The sequence below is a fragment of the Pelophylax lessonae genome (genome assembly GCF_965119305.1).
Source record: "Pelophylax lessonae genome assembly, chromosome: 2".
Lineage (NCBI taxonomy): Eukaryota > Metazoa > Chordata > Amphibia > Anura > Ranidae > Pelophylax > Pelophylax lessonae.
The window spans coordinates 386601004-386617445 of NC_138769.1; the positions used below are offsets into that span (position 1 = coordinate 386601004).

The window sequence follows — 16442 nt, forward strand, 5'->3', positions numbered from 1 at the left end:
ATAGAGGAATGCGTATACTCAGAGACCAAGCCAAAGAAGGCACACACAGTTCCTGATGTGATTGGACGTGTGTATGACCCAATTTGCAGCAATTCCAAAAGAGTGTATATACACTTTTCCAATACAAATTGATGCAGCCCAGGTTTTCGCTGTTCAAAAAGGATGTATATCCAAATCACACATATAATTGGTGACTACTACCCTTGAAAAAGGCTTGACTGGCAGCCGAAATGCGTAGGACAAACGCAGGAGAAACTCTCTGATAAGACAGAGATCTATCCTAGATAGTCACCTAATGAAACACTTGTCACTAAACTTCTCAACTGCTCACACCTTTTCACCTGGGTCTATAACCCATCACTATTAACCATGTACTCTTCATGTACACTGTTTGATACAAGACATTAAATATTTGTCTTTTTTATATACTTTTGTATTACCTTTACTATAATTACCTGCCCAAAAAGTCCCATCCACTTGGCTTGAGGTACCAACCCTCACACAAATCTGCTGGGCTTGCATCCCTTTAGAGGTGTTCCTATTGGGAGTATCCCAACAAAAATTAAATTTTTGTTGCAGGGAATGCTTGAAATCTGACTTGTATCTTAGTGCAGACTTCTGGGAAAATTGGTGAGCCAATCACACATGCAGGAAATGTTGTTTCTGGGGTGTGGTCCGTACACATTCTGTGTACAGAACAGCTCCAGGTAGCCATATTGCATTGCATTTTCTAAAAATTAGAACAGCTGCAGATTGAAAAGGAAAGGTAATTTTTAAAAAAATTCAATTACAATATGATTTGTGTCGCAATTGTGTACGCTATATTGTTTTTTCTTTATTTGCTGATTTTTTTTTTCCCCCCACGAAAGTGGAGTTACTCTTTAAAAGAGCCTGTTTTCTGCACTGTACTATTAAGAAATAAGGATTTTGCCTTGCCCCCACAAACTTTTTTGGAGTACAGTACAGGACAACCTCTCCTCTGTTCTGGCATTTTCCTCTTGACTGCCTGCCAACAAAAAAAAAGATTGCTGTGAGCAGGAGGGGTTTTATGGGTTGGCCTAACAACTTTGCGATTGTCCTCACCTGAAGGTGTCTGCATATAACCCATGGTCAAGACTTAAGAGTCTGTATCTGTACTGTACTTCAAGAAAATGATTCTGTAGGTAAGACCTCAGGCACGGGCAGAAGAAATGCCTCCTTTAACCACTTGCCGACCGCCGCACGACTATCTACGTCGGCGGTCAGCCCCTCACAGGCAAAGTGACGTAGGGCTACGTCACTAGCTTGTGAGGGTCTAGGGAGCGAGCGCGCACCGCCGGAGGCGCGCTCCCGCGTGGTCCCGGACCCCCCCCCGCTCGTGTGACCGGCGGACCCGATGTCCGCCGGTCACTCTGCGATCGGCGGGGGAGAGGGAGAAAGTCAGGCGGCTTGTGTAAACAAGCTGCCTGTCATTCTCCCCTGTGTATGAAGCATGATCATACGGTTCTACTATGTAGAACCGTTGATCACTCTTCATACATCTGAAGCCACAGCCAATCACAGTAGAAAGCACGCCCCTAGGTACACACATAGCCCCTCCCTTTCAAAAAAAGTTAACCCCTTCACTGCCAGTGTATTTTTACAGTAACAGTGCATATGTATAGCACTGATTACTGTAGAAATGTCACTGGTAACCCAAAAAGTGGCAAAAATGTCAGTCAAGGGTCCGATCTATCCGCCGCAATGTCGCAGTACCGCAAAAAAAATCGCAGATCGCCGCCATTACGCGTTAAAAAAAAAAAATGACAAAAAATCTTTCCCTTTGTTAGTAAACGCAATAACTTTTGTGCAAACCAATCAAAATGCGCTTTTTGGGGTTTTTTTTTTTTTTTTTTTTCTTCCAAACATAGGTAGCATAAAACAAATTGGCCGAAAATGTTAAAAAATATTGATTTTTACATTTTTTTTGGGGAGGAATTTCATATAAAAAAATGTGAAAAATATTGTTGTTTTTGCAAAATTTACGCTCTTTTTTTGTTTATAGCGCGTGATCAAAAAATCGCACAGGTGATCAAATACCACCAAAAGAAAGCTCTGTTTGTGGGAAAAAAAAGGACGCCTTTCGTTTAGATACAGCGTCGCACGACCGCGCAATTGTCCGTTAAAGTCACGCAGTGCTGAATTGCAAAATACCCCCTGGTCAGGAAGGGGGTAAAATCTTCCGGGGCTTAAGTGGTTAAAGGCTTTTGTAGGTTTTTCCTTTCTTTTTTTTAAATCTCTGAAAGCAGCTCTAGGTTGTCTAAAGTTCCTATGTGTCATTTACCTGCATGTGTTAGACTTGCATTCAGGGGCGTAACAAAAATGCCATAATTCTGCATTGAGTTCAGAGGCATTTTTAGCATAAATTACGTACGCACACTTATTCCAGTGGCTGGAATAAAAAATGATTCCATCTAGTAGAATTAATTTACACTCATACGCTTTTAAACACCATAAATGCCATACGCATGTAAATGCGTGTACATGCATGACCTTAGAGACATTTCTTTCTGCCAACTTCTGGCCACACATTTGGAGCATGAATTCAAATGCCTTGGTGCAAGTAGCCTTAGTCAAAAATCCTTGTTTTGCACAATGAGCTGAAGTATTGATTACCAAATAATGTGTTTGATTACCTCTATAACTTTGTTGTTTGCTTTGCAGGTAAAGAAGTTCTGCTTTTAATGCAGGCTTTAAATACTCTGAGAACTCCAGAGGAAAAACTGGCTGCCCTTTGCAAGAAATATGCTGATCTTGTGCGTATTACATATTAAGTGCTTTAAATGTATCATTGTTAAAATGCATATTGTGTCATGAATGATGGCTTTTCAAGCTTTTAATCTTGTACTGCTTGGTTCAGTTGGAAGAGAGCCGGAACTTCCAGAAACAGATGAAGATTTTGCAGAAAAAGCAGTCTCAGGTGATAAAAGAAAAGGTTCATCTACAGAGTGAGCACAGCAAGGCCATTCTCGCACGAAGCAAGCTGGAGTCGCTCTGCAGAGAGCTTCAAAGACACAACAAAACATTAAAGGTTTGCAACATCTTGAGTGATGTTTTATCATTTTGCAATCCTATCTCCATCAGAAAAGATATGGCATTCAAATATTAGCACTTCCCTAAAATGCAACCTTTGCATCCGCTTTAAGTTCTGGACTTTCTTTTTATTTGTAAAAAAAAATAATCTAATGTCAAAAGCTGTCAAACTTAAATAGGTACGTTTCATAATAAGCACAACCCATGAAAAATACTCAAAAGTTACGCTATGTAACTGAATACCTGATTTCAACACACAGGTCAGCCAGGTTCAGATAAAGTATAATATAGGTTCAAACTTGAAAATTTGTAATATGTTTTGTTTTATTTTGAATATAGTGGATTTTCCTTTATCTTACACTCACCGACTTGTATTCTGGATATCGCACTTTCCTGGTGTTGTGCCATTTTTATAATGGCATATGTGTTCATAATTTCCTTGAGAAGTGAACAATGGGGGAACTCTCCCCCCTTCTCCCTCATCCAGGAGCTTTGCACATTGCAAAGATTTTAACAGATGTATTTCTATTTGTCTCCATTTTGTAGAAATTGTTTGCTTTCCACATCCTTTTTTTAAACTGACTTAGTGATATTAAAGCATTTGTTTTTTTTTGTTTTTTTAAATAACAGTTATGTTATACTTGCCTGCTCTGTGCAGTAGGTTTTGCACAGAGCAGCCCAGATCCTCTTCTGAGGTCCCACGCCGCCACTCCTGGCTCCTCCCTCCTGCCGAGTGGCCTCACAGCAAGCAGCTTGCTCTGGGGGCATCCGTCTGTTCACTCACGGAGCTGCGACTTAGCCCCACCCCCTCCGTCTCCCGATTGGCTCACTGTCTGTGATCGTCAGCCGAAAGCCAATCAGAAGTGCAAGTCCCCAGAGAGGCAAGGCTTTTGTAGACATCGCAGGATTGAAAAGGGGGCTGAGTATTGGGGGGGCTGCTGCACACAGGAATTTTTTATTTATTTTTTTGTGCATTTACACTGACCACTTTCTGTCCAGCGATGTACCGGTACGTTGCTGGACTTTCATTGGGTATACCGAGATAATACCTGTAGCTGTAGGCATCATTCCAAGCCATCGGTCGGTTCTCTTGTAGAAGCAATGGAGCGACTCACAAGCTGCACAGTTGCTATTACAAGCAGCGGGAGGGGACGTTGGTAAACCTGAAGCGATCACCTGACATTAGTTCCGGTTTACTCAGAAACGGCGCCAGTTTTTGAAAATCAAAAGCATTCAAAAACACAGATCCTTTTGAATGCTTTTAAGTGCAGAGGAGGGATTTGCAGTCTTATAGACCCCCAGATCTCCCCATAAAGAGGACCTGTCACACAAAAATTGAAAGTGCCCCTGTCTTCCCGTGCACACACAGCGATTGTCCCACATGTGAGGTATCGCAGTGAACGTCAGATCATAGGCAGTAATTCTAGCACCAGACCACCTCTGTTAATCTAAAGTGGTAACCTGTAAAGAATTTTAAATCATCACCTATGGATAGTAAAATTTACATAGTTTGTTGCCGACAGGCGTGCACAGTTTTAAAGCATGACATGTTTGGTATCTATTTACTCAGGGTAACTTCATCTTTTATATTTTACAATAAAAATGGGTTATGTATTTTTAATTTTTTTTTGCACTAAAAAAAAAACGTTATTTCTCTTGCGTCCTCTGACAGTCGCCGCCCACTCATACAGTCTGCTCTTCTGGGTATTGGTCTTATCCACAGGAGTAAGCTAGGCATAAGATTTTGTTAGAAACCTACAGGGGGCTGTCCCTCTGGTCCAATACCCCCAGCTAGCTGCATTCCCAAATCAGTTTGTCTTTGCCTAACATAGGAGTAGGCTGGCTTTTCCCTGGCTGGGGCTGCAGTCTCAGCCTTTTTACTTCTTATTATTTTTTCTCTCTGAGAAAGTGCTTTTTCTTTACAATAATAGCTTTTTATTTGTTCCTGCCCTTAGTTAGTCGGACTTCGGAAGACTACAGCGTTTGTGGGCTGGGAATTGCACTGGTTATCCAAGGGCCTTATGGAAACCCAGCCTGCCATTGAGCGTTAGCAGGATATGCATACGCCCAGGCCTCGCAAACGACCATGTCCCTGTCCTCAGGGACGAGCCTGCGAAATGGCTACTTCGCCTGGGATGTCTCAACTGCGGTATGCCGCGTGTTGCTAGCGTCCTTTTTGGCTGACGGCACCACCACCCAGAGTGGGAGGCTTCCTGTCAGAGCGGTACCCACGTTTTGCTGGACCGGTGAGTACCATTCTACCCCTCTGTCTATGGCATTGTCTGTCGGGGTGTGTATGTGGGCCCTCTGTTTATGGGGATGGCAGTGCACATGGATCTGTAATATCCCCCTCATGTCTGTCAGTGCGGTTCCTGTGTGTCCCTTCCCAGGCCCTGCGGGGGCGCTGTGGCGGTTCTACCACTGTGTGGGGGTTTGCGGGGGTCCCTGATGTCCCTGAGGTGCTTCAGCAACGTTTTGGGGGTACAGATATTGTGTGGGGGCCGCAATCGGTGTAAAACCGCGGGGCCGCCATTTTTGGTGTGGGCAGGCTGTTTGGCCTCATTGTGAGGGCAGCAGCCATTTTCTGCAATTCTGTTCTTCGGGCGCCATCTTTAGTGTGGGCACTATGTTCTTTATGTGAACAGCGGCCATTTTCCCGGAGCCCTCTCCATAGACTTGTATTGGCAACCATTTTCTTGTGGCTCAGAGCTGTGTTCTGCCTCTAGTGGCATGAGGTCACTTCCTTTCTTCTCACATGCAGATCGAGCTGACAGCGTGTGGCAAGGTGTAGGCACACTTTGGATAATTTCATGGTGTTTCCTGGACTGCATTCCTGCTGGCTTTCATTCTTTTGCAGTTTTTAGTAGCACAGGCTTAGTTCCTCATTGGGGTGCATTTGCGGTGGGAACCGCGGTAATCGCCGATTTTAACCACTTTAACACTAGCCACTGTGCTGCTACTGCGGCACAGTGGCTCATTATCGTCTAGCGACGTAGACCTACGTCACTAGACTCCTCCCCTGTAGGCGGCGCTCGCGCTGTTTTCATTCACAGCGGGAGTCGGGCCAGGGGAAGAGCGGCGGCGATCGCCGCTGCTCTGCCCCGATCGTTGGTGAATCCAGTTTGGAGATCCGCCCGCCTGTGTAAACAGAGCGGGTGGATCTCCTCAGTGACAGGGAGTGACAGATCGGAGTGTTCAGCATAGCTGGACATCCGATCTGTCCCTGTCTCACACAGTCACCTCCCCCCCCCCCCCCACACGTCAGTAAGCACCAGGCATACATTAACCCCTCCCTGTCCAATAAAATTAACCCCTTCCCTGCCAGTGTCATTTTTACAGTAACAGTGCATATTTATAGCACTGATTACTGCAGTAATGTCACTGGTTCCCCCAAAAGTGTCAAAAATGTCAGTCAAGGGTCCGATCTGTCCGCCGCAATGTCGCAGTCCCGCAAAAAAAATCGCAGATCGCCGCCATTACGCGTTAAAAAAAAAAACACCAAAAATGACAAATCTTTCCCTTAGTAAACGCAATAACTTTTGCGCAAACCAATCAAAATACGCTTATTGCGATTTTTTTTTTTTTACCAAACATGGGTAGCAGAAAACAAATTGGCCAAAAATTTTAAAAAAAAATTGGTTTTTACATCTTTTTCAGGGGGAATTTCATATAAAAAAATGTTAAATATTGTATTTTTTAAAAATAAACGCTCTTTTTTTGTTCATAGCGCAAGAAGTAAAAATCGCACAGGTGATCAAACACCACCAAAAGAAAGCTCTGTTTGTGGGAAAAAAAGGACGTACATTTCGTTTGGGTACGGCATCGCATGACCACGCAATTGTCAGTTAAAGTCGCACAGCGCCGAATCGCAAAAAGTGGCCCAGACGTAGGACAGCAAAATGCTCTAGTGGTTAAAGGGCCAGCGCCTTTTTAAATTCTGAAGTGCTATGATGGAGTCCCAGGATAGAAAATTCCCCCCTGCTCTGGTGGAGGGTTCAGGTACTCCTGAATCCTCGGCTATAGTCTCACTTACTGCTGCGCTTGCGACTTTAGCGCCAAAAGTGTATTTGTTAATGTCTGACCGGGCTTCTAGGAAAAGGCCCAGGTTTTCTCAGTCTTCGGATTCAGTGCCAGATATGGTTGCCACGTACAGTGTACCCACTGAGGGGTCTCAGTCCTCTCGGTCGGATGTGGAGGAGGATGAGGATTCCACCTCCGGTTCAGCAAGAGAATGTGCTGCAATGTCTGCGCTTAGCGCTGTGAAAGACACGCTAATTTTAGATGATGAGCCCCACCTGTCGAGTAAGAGCCTTCCTTTGGGACCCGCAAAGCCCAGAAGTCGGGTCAGGTTTTCCCTGCCCCGCTTAGTTTCACAAGAACAATGGTGCAATTTAAAGCGCAATTTTGTGGTGCCCAAGCGATTTCAGTACCATTATCCCTTTGCGGCTCTGGTGCATTCGCGCTGGACTGTGGCTTCTAAGGTGGACTACACTGTGTCCAGGTTAAATAAAGCCACTTTAATGCCTGCGGAGGATTCTCCGGTGTTTAAAGACACGGCGGATAGGCGGGTGGAAAATCTTACCCGCCACATCTACATGGTAGCGGGTTCCTTAATGAAACCCATGTTCGCTTCCGTAATGGTCTCTCAGGCTGTTGTGGAGTGTGCCAAGGTACTTAAACGCACCCTTATTACTGACTCCGCCCCTCCTGCTACTTTGGAGATGGTGGATCAAATTATTTAGGCTGTTTTATACCTGTGTGACGCGGCCTTGGATGAGGCCCCTTTAGTCTCACGCCTGTCTGCAGTTGCAGTGACGATTCGTCGCATCGTTTGGTTGAAAAGCTGGTCGGCCGACCAGTCTTCCAAGAAGACGGTGTCTGACATCCCTTATGCAGGGAGTCCTCTTTTTGGGGACTCTGGATGAACTGGTGAAGGGGGTCACTGGGGGTAAGGGCATGCTGCTGCTCCAGGTGTCCAGGGGAAGATCCTTCCGCGGTAAGCGGGGCCCTTCATTTAAACCTAACCAGGAGTCCTTTCGTGCCTTCAAGGCACAAGACAAGGATAAGTCCTTCAAAGCCTCTGGTGGCCAGAAGAAGCCTTGGGCGGGCAAGCCTAAAGCTTCCCACACGGGCACGACCTGAAGGGGCATCTTCACCCATTTCAGGGGTGGGGGGACGTCTGCGCTGTTTTCCCGAACCTTGGCTGGCCAAGATTCAGGACAGGTGGGTTCAAGAAGTAATTCGGTCAGGGTACAAGATCGAGTTTAGATCACGCCCAGCAGACAGATTCTTTCCCTCAAATCTTCATTTGACCCCAGAACGTTTCCGAGCTCTCCATCGGGCGGTTCAGGAACTCCTCGCCCAGGGGGTGGTTGTCCCGGTGCCACATCGGGACAAGTTTCAGGGTTTTTACTTGAATCTGTTCACAGTGCCAAGAAAAGAGGGCAAGGTGCATCCGATTCTGAACTTAAAGTTTCTGAACCGCTTTGTGCGGGTCCAGAAATTCCAGATGGAGTCCCTCCGGTCGGTGGTGGCATCCCTGAGTCCAGGGGATTTCTTGTCTTCCATCGACCTCTAGGATGCGTATCTACACATCCCTATATACGAGGGTCATCAGAGGTACCTCCGATTGCGGAGGAGCATTATCAGTTTGTGGCGTTGCCTTTTGGCCTCGCTTCGGCTCCAAGGGTTTTTACCAAGTGTTGGCTCCTGTTCTTGCCTTGTTGCGGGTACAGGGATTGCCATCCTGGGGTACCTGGACGATCTCCTTTTTGAAGGTCGAGTTCCAGTGCCACTCTGTTGCGCGATCTGTTAACCACGGTTCAGACGCTCCAGGAGTTCGGGTGGACCATCAATTGTCCACATTGTCCCCTTCTGTTCATCTCCCTTACCTGGGGATGATTCTGGACTCCGCCCAGGCGAAGGTCTTTCTTCCGGAGGACAAACTCCGGACTCTGCAGGACGAGGTCAAGTCCGTCGGGGACAACGAGTTCTCCTCGCTCCGGACCTGCATGCAGTCCCTGGGCTTGATGGTGTCGGCTTTCGAGGAGGTACCATTTGCACAGTTCCACACACTATCTCTGCAAGCGGAGATTCTGACCAGGTGGGACGGGCATCCTCACTCCTTGGAAAGGAGGATCTCTTTGAGCCCCCAAGTCAGATCGGATCTTCTGTGGTGGCTCCAGTCTCCGGCTCTGAGGGAAGGAAAATCCTTTCGACCATTGCTAGGGACTGTGGTAACCACGGACGCCAGCCTGTCGGGCTGGGGTGGTGTTCTGGGCAATCTGTCTGCCCAGGGCACTTGGTCGGAGGGGGAGTCCTCCCTTCTGATGTCTTGGAACTGCGAGCGATCAGGCTCTGTTTGCTTCGTTGGTCGATCGTCTGCGGGGCTGCCTGATGCGGGTGAAGATGGACAACGCCACTGCGGTGGCTTACATCAATCACCAAGGGGGCACCAGGAGTGCCTGGGCAACCAAGGAAGTGGCCGAGATTCTGTCTTGGGCTGAGACGCAGGTCCCGGTGATTTCGGCAGTTCACATTCCAGGTGTGGAGAACTGGCAGGCGGACTATCTGAGTCGCCAGACCCTGGACCAGGGTGAATGGTCCCTACACCCGGAGGTGTTTCAGATGCTGTGTGCGCGGTGGGGATCCCTGGATGTGGATCTGTTTGCGTCTCGGCTAAACAGCAAGGTGGGAAGGTTCGTGGCAAGAACACGCGACCCTCTGGCGGACGTGTTGGTAGTGCCTTGGACTCGGCATCGCCTGATTTATGCCTTTCCCCTGATTCAGTTGTTGTCCAGGTTCCTTCTCGGAACCAAGGTTGGTGATTCTAGTGGCCCCAGACTGGCCGCGCCGGTCTTGGTACGCGGACATCATGCAACTGGTTGTCGAGCCTCCCTGGCGGCTCCCACTACGAGACGATCTTCTGTCTCAGGGGCCGATCTTCCATCCTGCTTTACAGTCGCTGGCTTTGACGGCGTGGCTGTTGAAAGCTAGGTCTTAAGAGACAGGGGTCTCTCGTCGGCGGTCATTCCTACCTTACTCAAGGCTAGGAAGGCCTCATCCGTTAAGATTTATTATCGTACCTGGAAGGCTTATTTCGCCTGGTGTGAATCCCAGGGGTTCCATCCCCGCTCCTTTTCGGTGGCGAGGGTGTTAGCTTTCTTGCAAACTGGTGTGGAGCAACGGCTGGCGCTGACGACTATTAAGGACCAGTTATCTGCGCTGGCCATTCTTTCAATGCCCTCTGGCGTCAAATTCCTTGATCCGCACTTTCATTTAAGGGGTGCGTCATCTGGCTCCCCCTAGGAGGGCACCCTTGCCTCCTTGGGACCTGAATTTGGTTTTGTCCGTTTTGCAGCGTCCTCCCTTTGAGAACATCCGGGAGATTTGTCTGCTGGGCGCTGTCACGGAAAGTTACCTTTCTGGTGGCGATCACATCTGCTCGCAGTGTCGGAGTTGGCAGCTCTGTCATGCCGCTCTCCCTATCTGGTTGTTCAGAAGGACAAAGTGGTCTTGCGACCTCATCAGTCCTTTCTTCCAAAAGTGGTTTCGAATTTCCATCTCAACGAGGACATTGTCTTGCCTTGGCTGTGTGCGAAGCCTAAGCATCCTAAGGAGTTTGCCTTGCATTCCTTGGATGTGGTGAGGGCGATCAGGGTTTACCTGTCGTCTACTGAATCCTTCAGAAAGTCGGATTCTCTTTTTGTCCTTCCTGAGGGACCTCGGAAGGGTACGGCTGTGTCTGCGGCAACCATTTCCAAATGGATCAGACAGACGATTGTACAGGCCTATACAATTAGGGATCAGGTTCCACCTTTCCCTGTCACGGCGCACTCTACCAGAGCGGTTAGTGCGTCTTGGGCCTTCCGCCATCAGGCATCGGTGTCCCAGGTGTGCAAAGCGGCGACCTGGTCGTCCGTGCATACCTTTTACTACATTTTTCAAACTTGATGTTCTGGCATCGGCAGATGCCTCTTTTTGACGCAGAGTTCTGAGTGCGGCAGTGCCTTAGGGGGTGACATGGCGGATTTTAGCCTGTGTCCTCCTGTTGGGGTTTTTTCCCCCTTAGTTATTTTGCTTTCCTGCGTTTGTTCGCTCCTGTTGCTTTCCTGTTACCCAGTGTTTACCTTTCTGGTTCAGAAAAGGTTCTTTTCTCTGACCTGGGTGCTGCGTTGCCTTTTTGACGGTGCATTTGTATGAGTGGGCGGCGACTGTCAGAGGACGTAAGAGAAAAATAGAATTTTTGTAAGAACTTACCGTAAAATTATTTTCTCTGAGTCCTCTGACAGTCGCCGCCCCCCACCCCTATTTTGGGGTTCATGGATCTCTATACTGCTTGCTACCAAACTGATTTTGGAATGCTGCTAGCTGGGGGTATGGGACCAGAGGGACAGCCCCCTGTAGTTGTCTATACAAAGGTTTTGTAAATGCTTTCTAACAAAATCTTATGCCTAGCTTACTCCTGTGGATAAGACCAATACCCAGAAGTACAGACTGTATGAGTGGTAGGCGACTGTCAGAGGACTCAGAGAAAAGAATTTTATGGTAAGTTTTTACAAAAATTCTATTTTCTCTTTCGTTCATTGACTGACACAGCTCCTGATTCTTCTTAACCATTGGTTTATACTGCCCCCCTATGGGAGTAGGACAATGGGAAGGAAAAAGCTCGACTATGCCTATGGGCAGTCCCAGGGGGTATACACCCACTCTCAGCTATAGGGCACTCAGTTTTTTTCTGCCTAGTCAGAAGTAAGGACCTAGTTCCTTGCTGGGGTCTCTGGTCCTGACTATTTTTTCATTTTGAATTGAATTATTTTCCTTTTTTATTATTTTGTTCCTGTGAGAACTACAATCAAGTGCCAGACTGGGCGACAAACTGGATAATATAGATTCTTAGGGTCCCCTCAGCCCGGCCAGCGAGCACATGCAGCTTCACGCTAGGTCGGCTGTGGCATAGGCCCACTAGAGGGGGACTGGCCTGCGAGTTAAACATCTCACAAGGATGCATACGAATTGGCTTCGGCCTGAGTCGCAGTGTTTCCTTCTGGCTGACAGCACCCACATTACGATGGAGAGGTGTCCTGTCTGGAGCGGTGCCCACCCTGTTCCTGGTGTGTTTAGTAGCTGTCCCCCCCACTACCCCTAAAGGGTTTTGAGGTGGATGTGGACCCCTCCTTGGGATGGTTGGACCCCTGGGTTCCCCTCCCTCCCCCCCCCCCCCCAACCCCTCTAAAATTTCGGTCACTGTGGGTCATATGGTCAGCTTGGCACCTCCCTTGGACCGGGTGGTGCTGGGGGGGGGGGGGGGGGGGCTGGCGCTTCATTTTAATGACAGTCTTGCCGCCATTATTGTTTTAGCGAGGGTACCCTCCTATTATGTCCTCTATTGTTTTTTGTGGGGTCCAATAGGCGTGGTCCATTTGTGGACCCTTGGCCGGCATCCCCTTTGCAGGATCGCAGTCGGCAGCCTCCCCTGATTTATGTTTTCAGGGTGAGCTCAGTATATAGCGACACTACTCGGTCTGGGTCTACGCACCCAGTGCTCAGTTAGAGAGGATGATTCCTCTGCTCCTCTAGCCATGCTTAAATAGGCGCTGGTGATGAAACTTTAAAAATGGAGTTTGCGGCTAATAGCCCCATTGGGAGGCACCGGTTCCTTTCGGTCCCCACGGGCCCTCCAGAGCAGGGAGGGTGTTCCTCTTTCCCCTTACTTTGACAACATTGTCAAGGTAAGGGGACCTGTAGTGGACTTGCTGGTTTCCAGGTCAAATTGCATTACCTTCATCCCGGTTGAGGAGTCCTTGACCCTTACAGGTCTAGCTAAAAAGAGGGCGGATGCTCTGGCCCGCCATATGTGCCCTGTGGCTGGTTCGGCAATTGCAATTAGGCTGGCAATTCCTATTTTCCTGGTGTCGTGAACTCTGACTGAGAGGGCTAAGCTTTAACTCCGGGAGCTGGAGGGAGAATAGCTTCCCCCTGTCTTTGCAGAGCTGGCGGACCTGTTGGTCCAGGAGCTACAGTTTTGTCTGTAATGCCTCTTTGGATGCGACTCCTTTTTGATTTCCAGACTGACTGTATCAGCAGTGGTCCTTCTGTGTATTATCTTGCTGAAATGCTGGTCTGTGGACGAGACTTCCAAGAAGGCTTTATATGATCTCCCTTTTTTTGGGGGTCGCCTGTTTGGAGCTTCCTTGGATGACAACATGGGGGGGGGGAAGAATACTCCTCTTCGTCCTTCGGCCTCTTCGTCACTAAGGATCTCAAGATTAGGGATTGAAAGTCAGGGCCTCCACCAGAGGTTCCAAGAGGCCCTTTTTTGGCAAGCCACGAACGGGCTCTTCCAGACCTGCGGACAAGGCTACCTCTGCATGAAGGGGCGTTCTCACCCGTGTCTTGGGCGGAGGGACGTCTTCGCTCTTTTCCGGGTTTCCATGGACCTCCCTGGTACAGCTCAAGTGGGTCCACAAAGTTATTCAGTCTACGAGATCGAGTCGGAAAGGTTTTTTTTTTTCCCTTTTGAACCTGCACTTGTCCCCAGAGGGTGCAGGAGAAGGAGAGCCTGGCTCTAGGTAGAAGAGGAATAGAAACCAGATTGTGTGGATTTCGGCTGGTGTCAGAGGATAGGGGGTGATGGGTATGTTAGCCAAAGGTGAATGATGGGGGTCCAGGATTTGGGGAAATATCTCCAGAGGTTAGGAGAAGCAGAAGGGTGAGAGATGTGATATGGGAGTACGATTTATGTGGGGGGACACATCTCGGTGTCCTGGAGGTTTAATTGGTGTGTGGGTTCAGAATCCGCAGAAGTTGATGAGTGCAGTAATAAGGTGAGGATAGGAGTGAGTGTGATTTAGGAGTGAGGGTGATGTATACAAGTTGTGTGGCAGAGTAGAGGGGTAAAGGAGAGAGGATGCAAATATGAGAAGGAGAATTAGAGATTGCATAATACAGGATGGTGAGATTGAGAAGTAGACTGAATGAAAGATGGAAAAGTTGCATAGAGACTCAGGTCACCTGTAGTGTGTTTAGTGGTTTGCAGTTGTCTGCTTTTGGCTGTTCGCTTTGTGCATTCGCTGAAGTTCTGAGCAGAAGTGTAATACTTAATCCAATATTAATACTTTATTCAAGATGATAGTTGCCAATGCAATCACTGCCTGTGCATCCCATAGAAAGGGCTTATATTTATACTGGGTTGGGTGGGGGTATTGACAATTAATCAATTAGGATTGCATAGGAGGGACACATGGCTAACAGAATAAACTTCTCACACCAAAGACAGACTACGAGAAACAGCAAGAGAGCAGAATGGCAGAGTTATAAAGATAAGGGCAGCTCATAATTTAGGTATAGACAAGAGAAAGCAAAATAAACATCAGTGTTATATAGACAGAGGTAAAGATTTTGAAAGCAGCATAGGTTACCATTGAGCAAATTAGAAACAAGGATTCAATTGCAGTTAAAGGTGGATTTTGAAAGCAGCATAGGTTACATTTGGAGGGATAGAGAAGAGTTTTTTAGATTATGCTGAGCCGAAGTATAATACTTAATCCAAGATGATAGTTGCCAATGCAATCCCTGCCTGTGCGACCCCTGTCCATCATGTTTAACACTGCTTTGGGACATCCCAATGGTGAAGAAGAATCAGGAGCTGTGTCTGTCAATGAACGAAAGAGAAAATTTGATTTTTGACTTACCGTAAAATCCATTTCTCTGATGTTCATTGATGAACACAGCACCCACCCCTCTGTGGAGTTGGCTTTCTTCTGACACTGCTTGTAACAAAACTGAGTGCCTATAGCTGAGAGTGGGTGTATACCCCTTGGGACTGCCCATAGGCGTAGTCAAGCTTTTTCCTGCCTAGTGTCCTACTCCTATAGGGGGCAGTAAAACCCAATGGTTACGAAGAACCAGGAGCTGTGTCCGTCAATGAACATCAGGGAAATGGATTTTACGGTAAGTCAAAAATCCTTTCCCCCCCAAATTGCATTTGAAAAACTGCTGCGCAAATACCGTGTGACATAAAAGATAACAAAATCCACCAATTTATTCTCTAGGGCCTCTGCTTAAAAAAAAAAAATAAATAAATAAAAACTATTTTGTTTGGTGGTTTCAGGTAATTTTCTATCAAAAAATACTGATGTGAACAAAAAGTGCCAGAAAAAACCCAGACTAGAAGTAGTTAAAGTGGAACTTCACTCTCCCAATTACCACTGATTGTTTTTAATACTCATGCTGCTAGCATTAGTAAACAGGAAAGTACTGTATATCAAATTTCTCTGTCGCTCATTGACAGACGCAGTCCTCTTTGATTAATATCAGTAGGGTTATACTGCCCCCTACAGGAGTAGGACACTAGGCAGGAAAAACGTTCTGGCCACACCTTAGGGGCAGTCCCAGAGGGTATATCCTCTCTCTCCCTGCTACAGGATGTCCGTTTTTTTCTGCCTAGTCAGGAGTAAGGACCTAAGTTCCTTGCTGGGATCTCTGGTCCTGGCAAGCTTTTTTAGATAAATCTTTTTTAGTTAGCTTTTTCTCTCCTTTTATTGTTCCTGTGAGATCTTCAAGCAATTATGCTGGAGCTGGGCGACGGGCTGGATGTTGAGATCCAGTGGTCACCCCAGCCAGCCTACGAGCGCGTGCAGGCCCTAGCTCTGCGCTGGGTCGGCCGCGACATAGTCCCACTGGATGGGGACTGGCCCCGCGAGTTAAACGTCTCGCCAGGTCGCCTACGACCAGTCAGGAAACTGAGTCGCGGCGTCCGTATTGGTCGACAGCCCCCCCACCTCGGTGGAGAGGGGTTCTGTTAGGAGTGGGTGCCCGCCTGTTCCGGTATGGTGAGTAGAATCTTCCCCCTCTCCCCCTGACGGGTTTTGGGAATAGATGCGGGCCCCTCTGTGGATGGTCGGACCCTCATGATCCGGGGTTCCCCGCCATCCAGTGACACACTTCACAGATCTCCCACTTGCTAGTGTGAGTGGTGAGTAAGGTAATACCATTCCAGGAGGCTTGGTTTGGGAGCTGACAATCTATATGAGTCTGTCACTGCAAGGAAAGTCTGCATTGTAAAAACAGCATACCAGGTGGCTCAGCAAGTAGAGTCATTGGCAGACAAACTGGAGCTCCCAGGGGACTAAGGATCCATGACTGATGCGGTCAGGGATGGAGACAGGGCGCCGCTGGCGTTACTGTTAAAACAGTCGTGCAGAGGGGTGATACTATCAGGCACCTACCTATCGCACGGGAGTCCTCTAATAGCGATGCAGCTGTATCACGGAGCCGCCATACTTCCGCGGGCCGCCATTTTGGCATAGCCTAATGTCTCCTGCATGGCGGCAGCCATCTTGGACACCCAGCTACCTCGAGGAGTAGCGGTGGGAGTGCCGGAAGGCATG

General features: G+C 47.8%; 1 protein-coding gene across 1 annotated transcript in view; it reads left to right on the plus strand.

Annotated features, from left to right (window-relative positions):
- Positions 1–16442, plus strand: part of TXLNG (taxilin gamma) — an 87322-nt gene that overhangs the window by 40917 nt on the left and 29963 nt on the right. Inside the window, exons 3-4 of the mRNA XM_082246502.1 lie at positions 2683–2774; positions 2879–3049. Of these exons, the coding sequence (XP_082102628.1) occupies positions 2683–2774; positions 2879–3049 (263 nt within the window). The remainder of the gene's footprint in view (positions 1–2682; positions 2775–2878; positions 3050–16442) is intronic.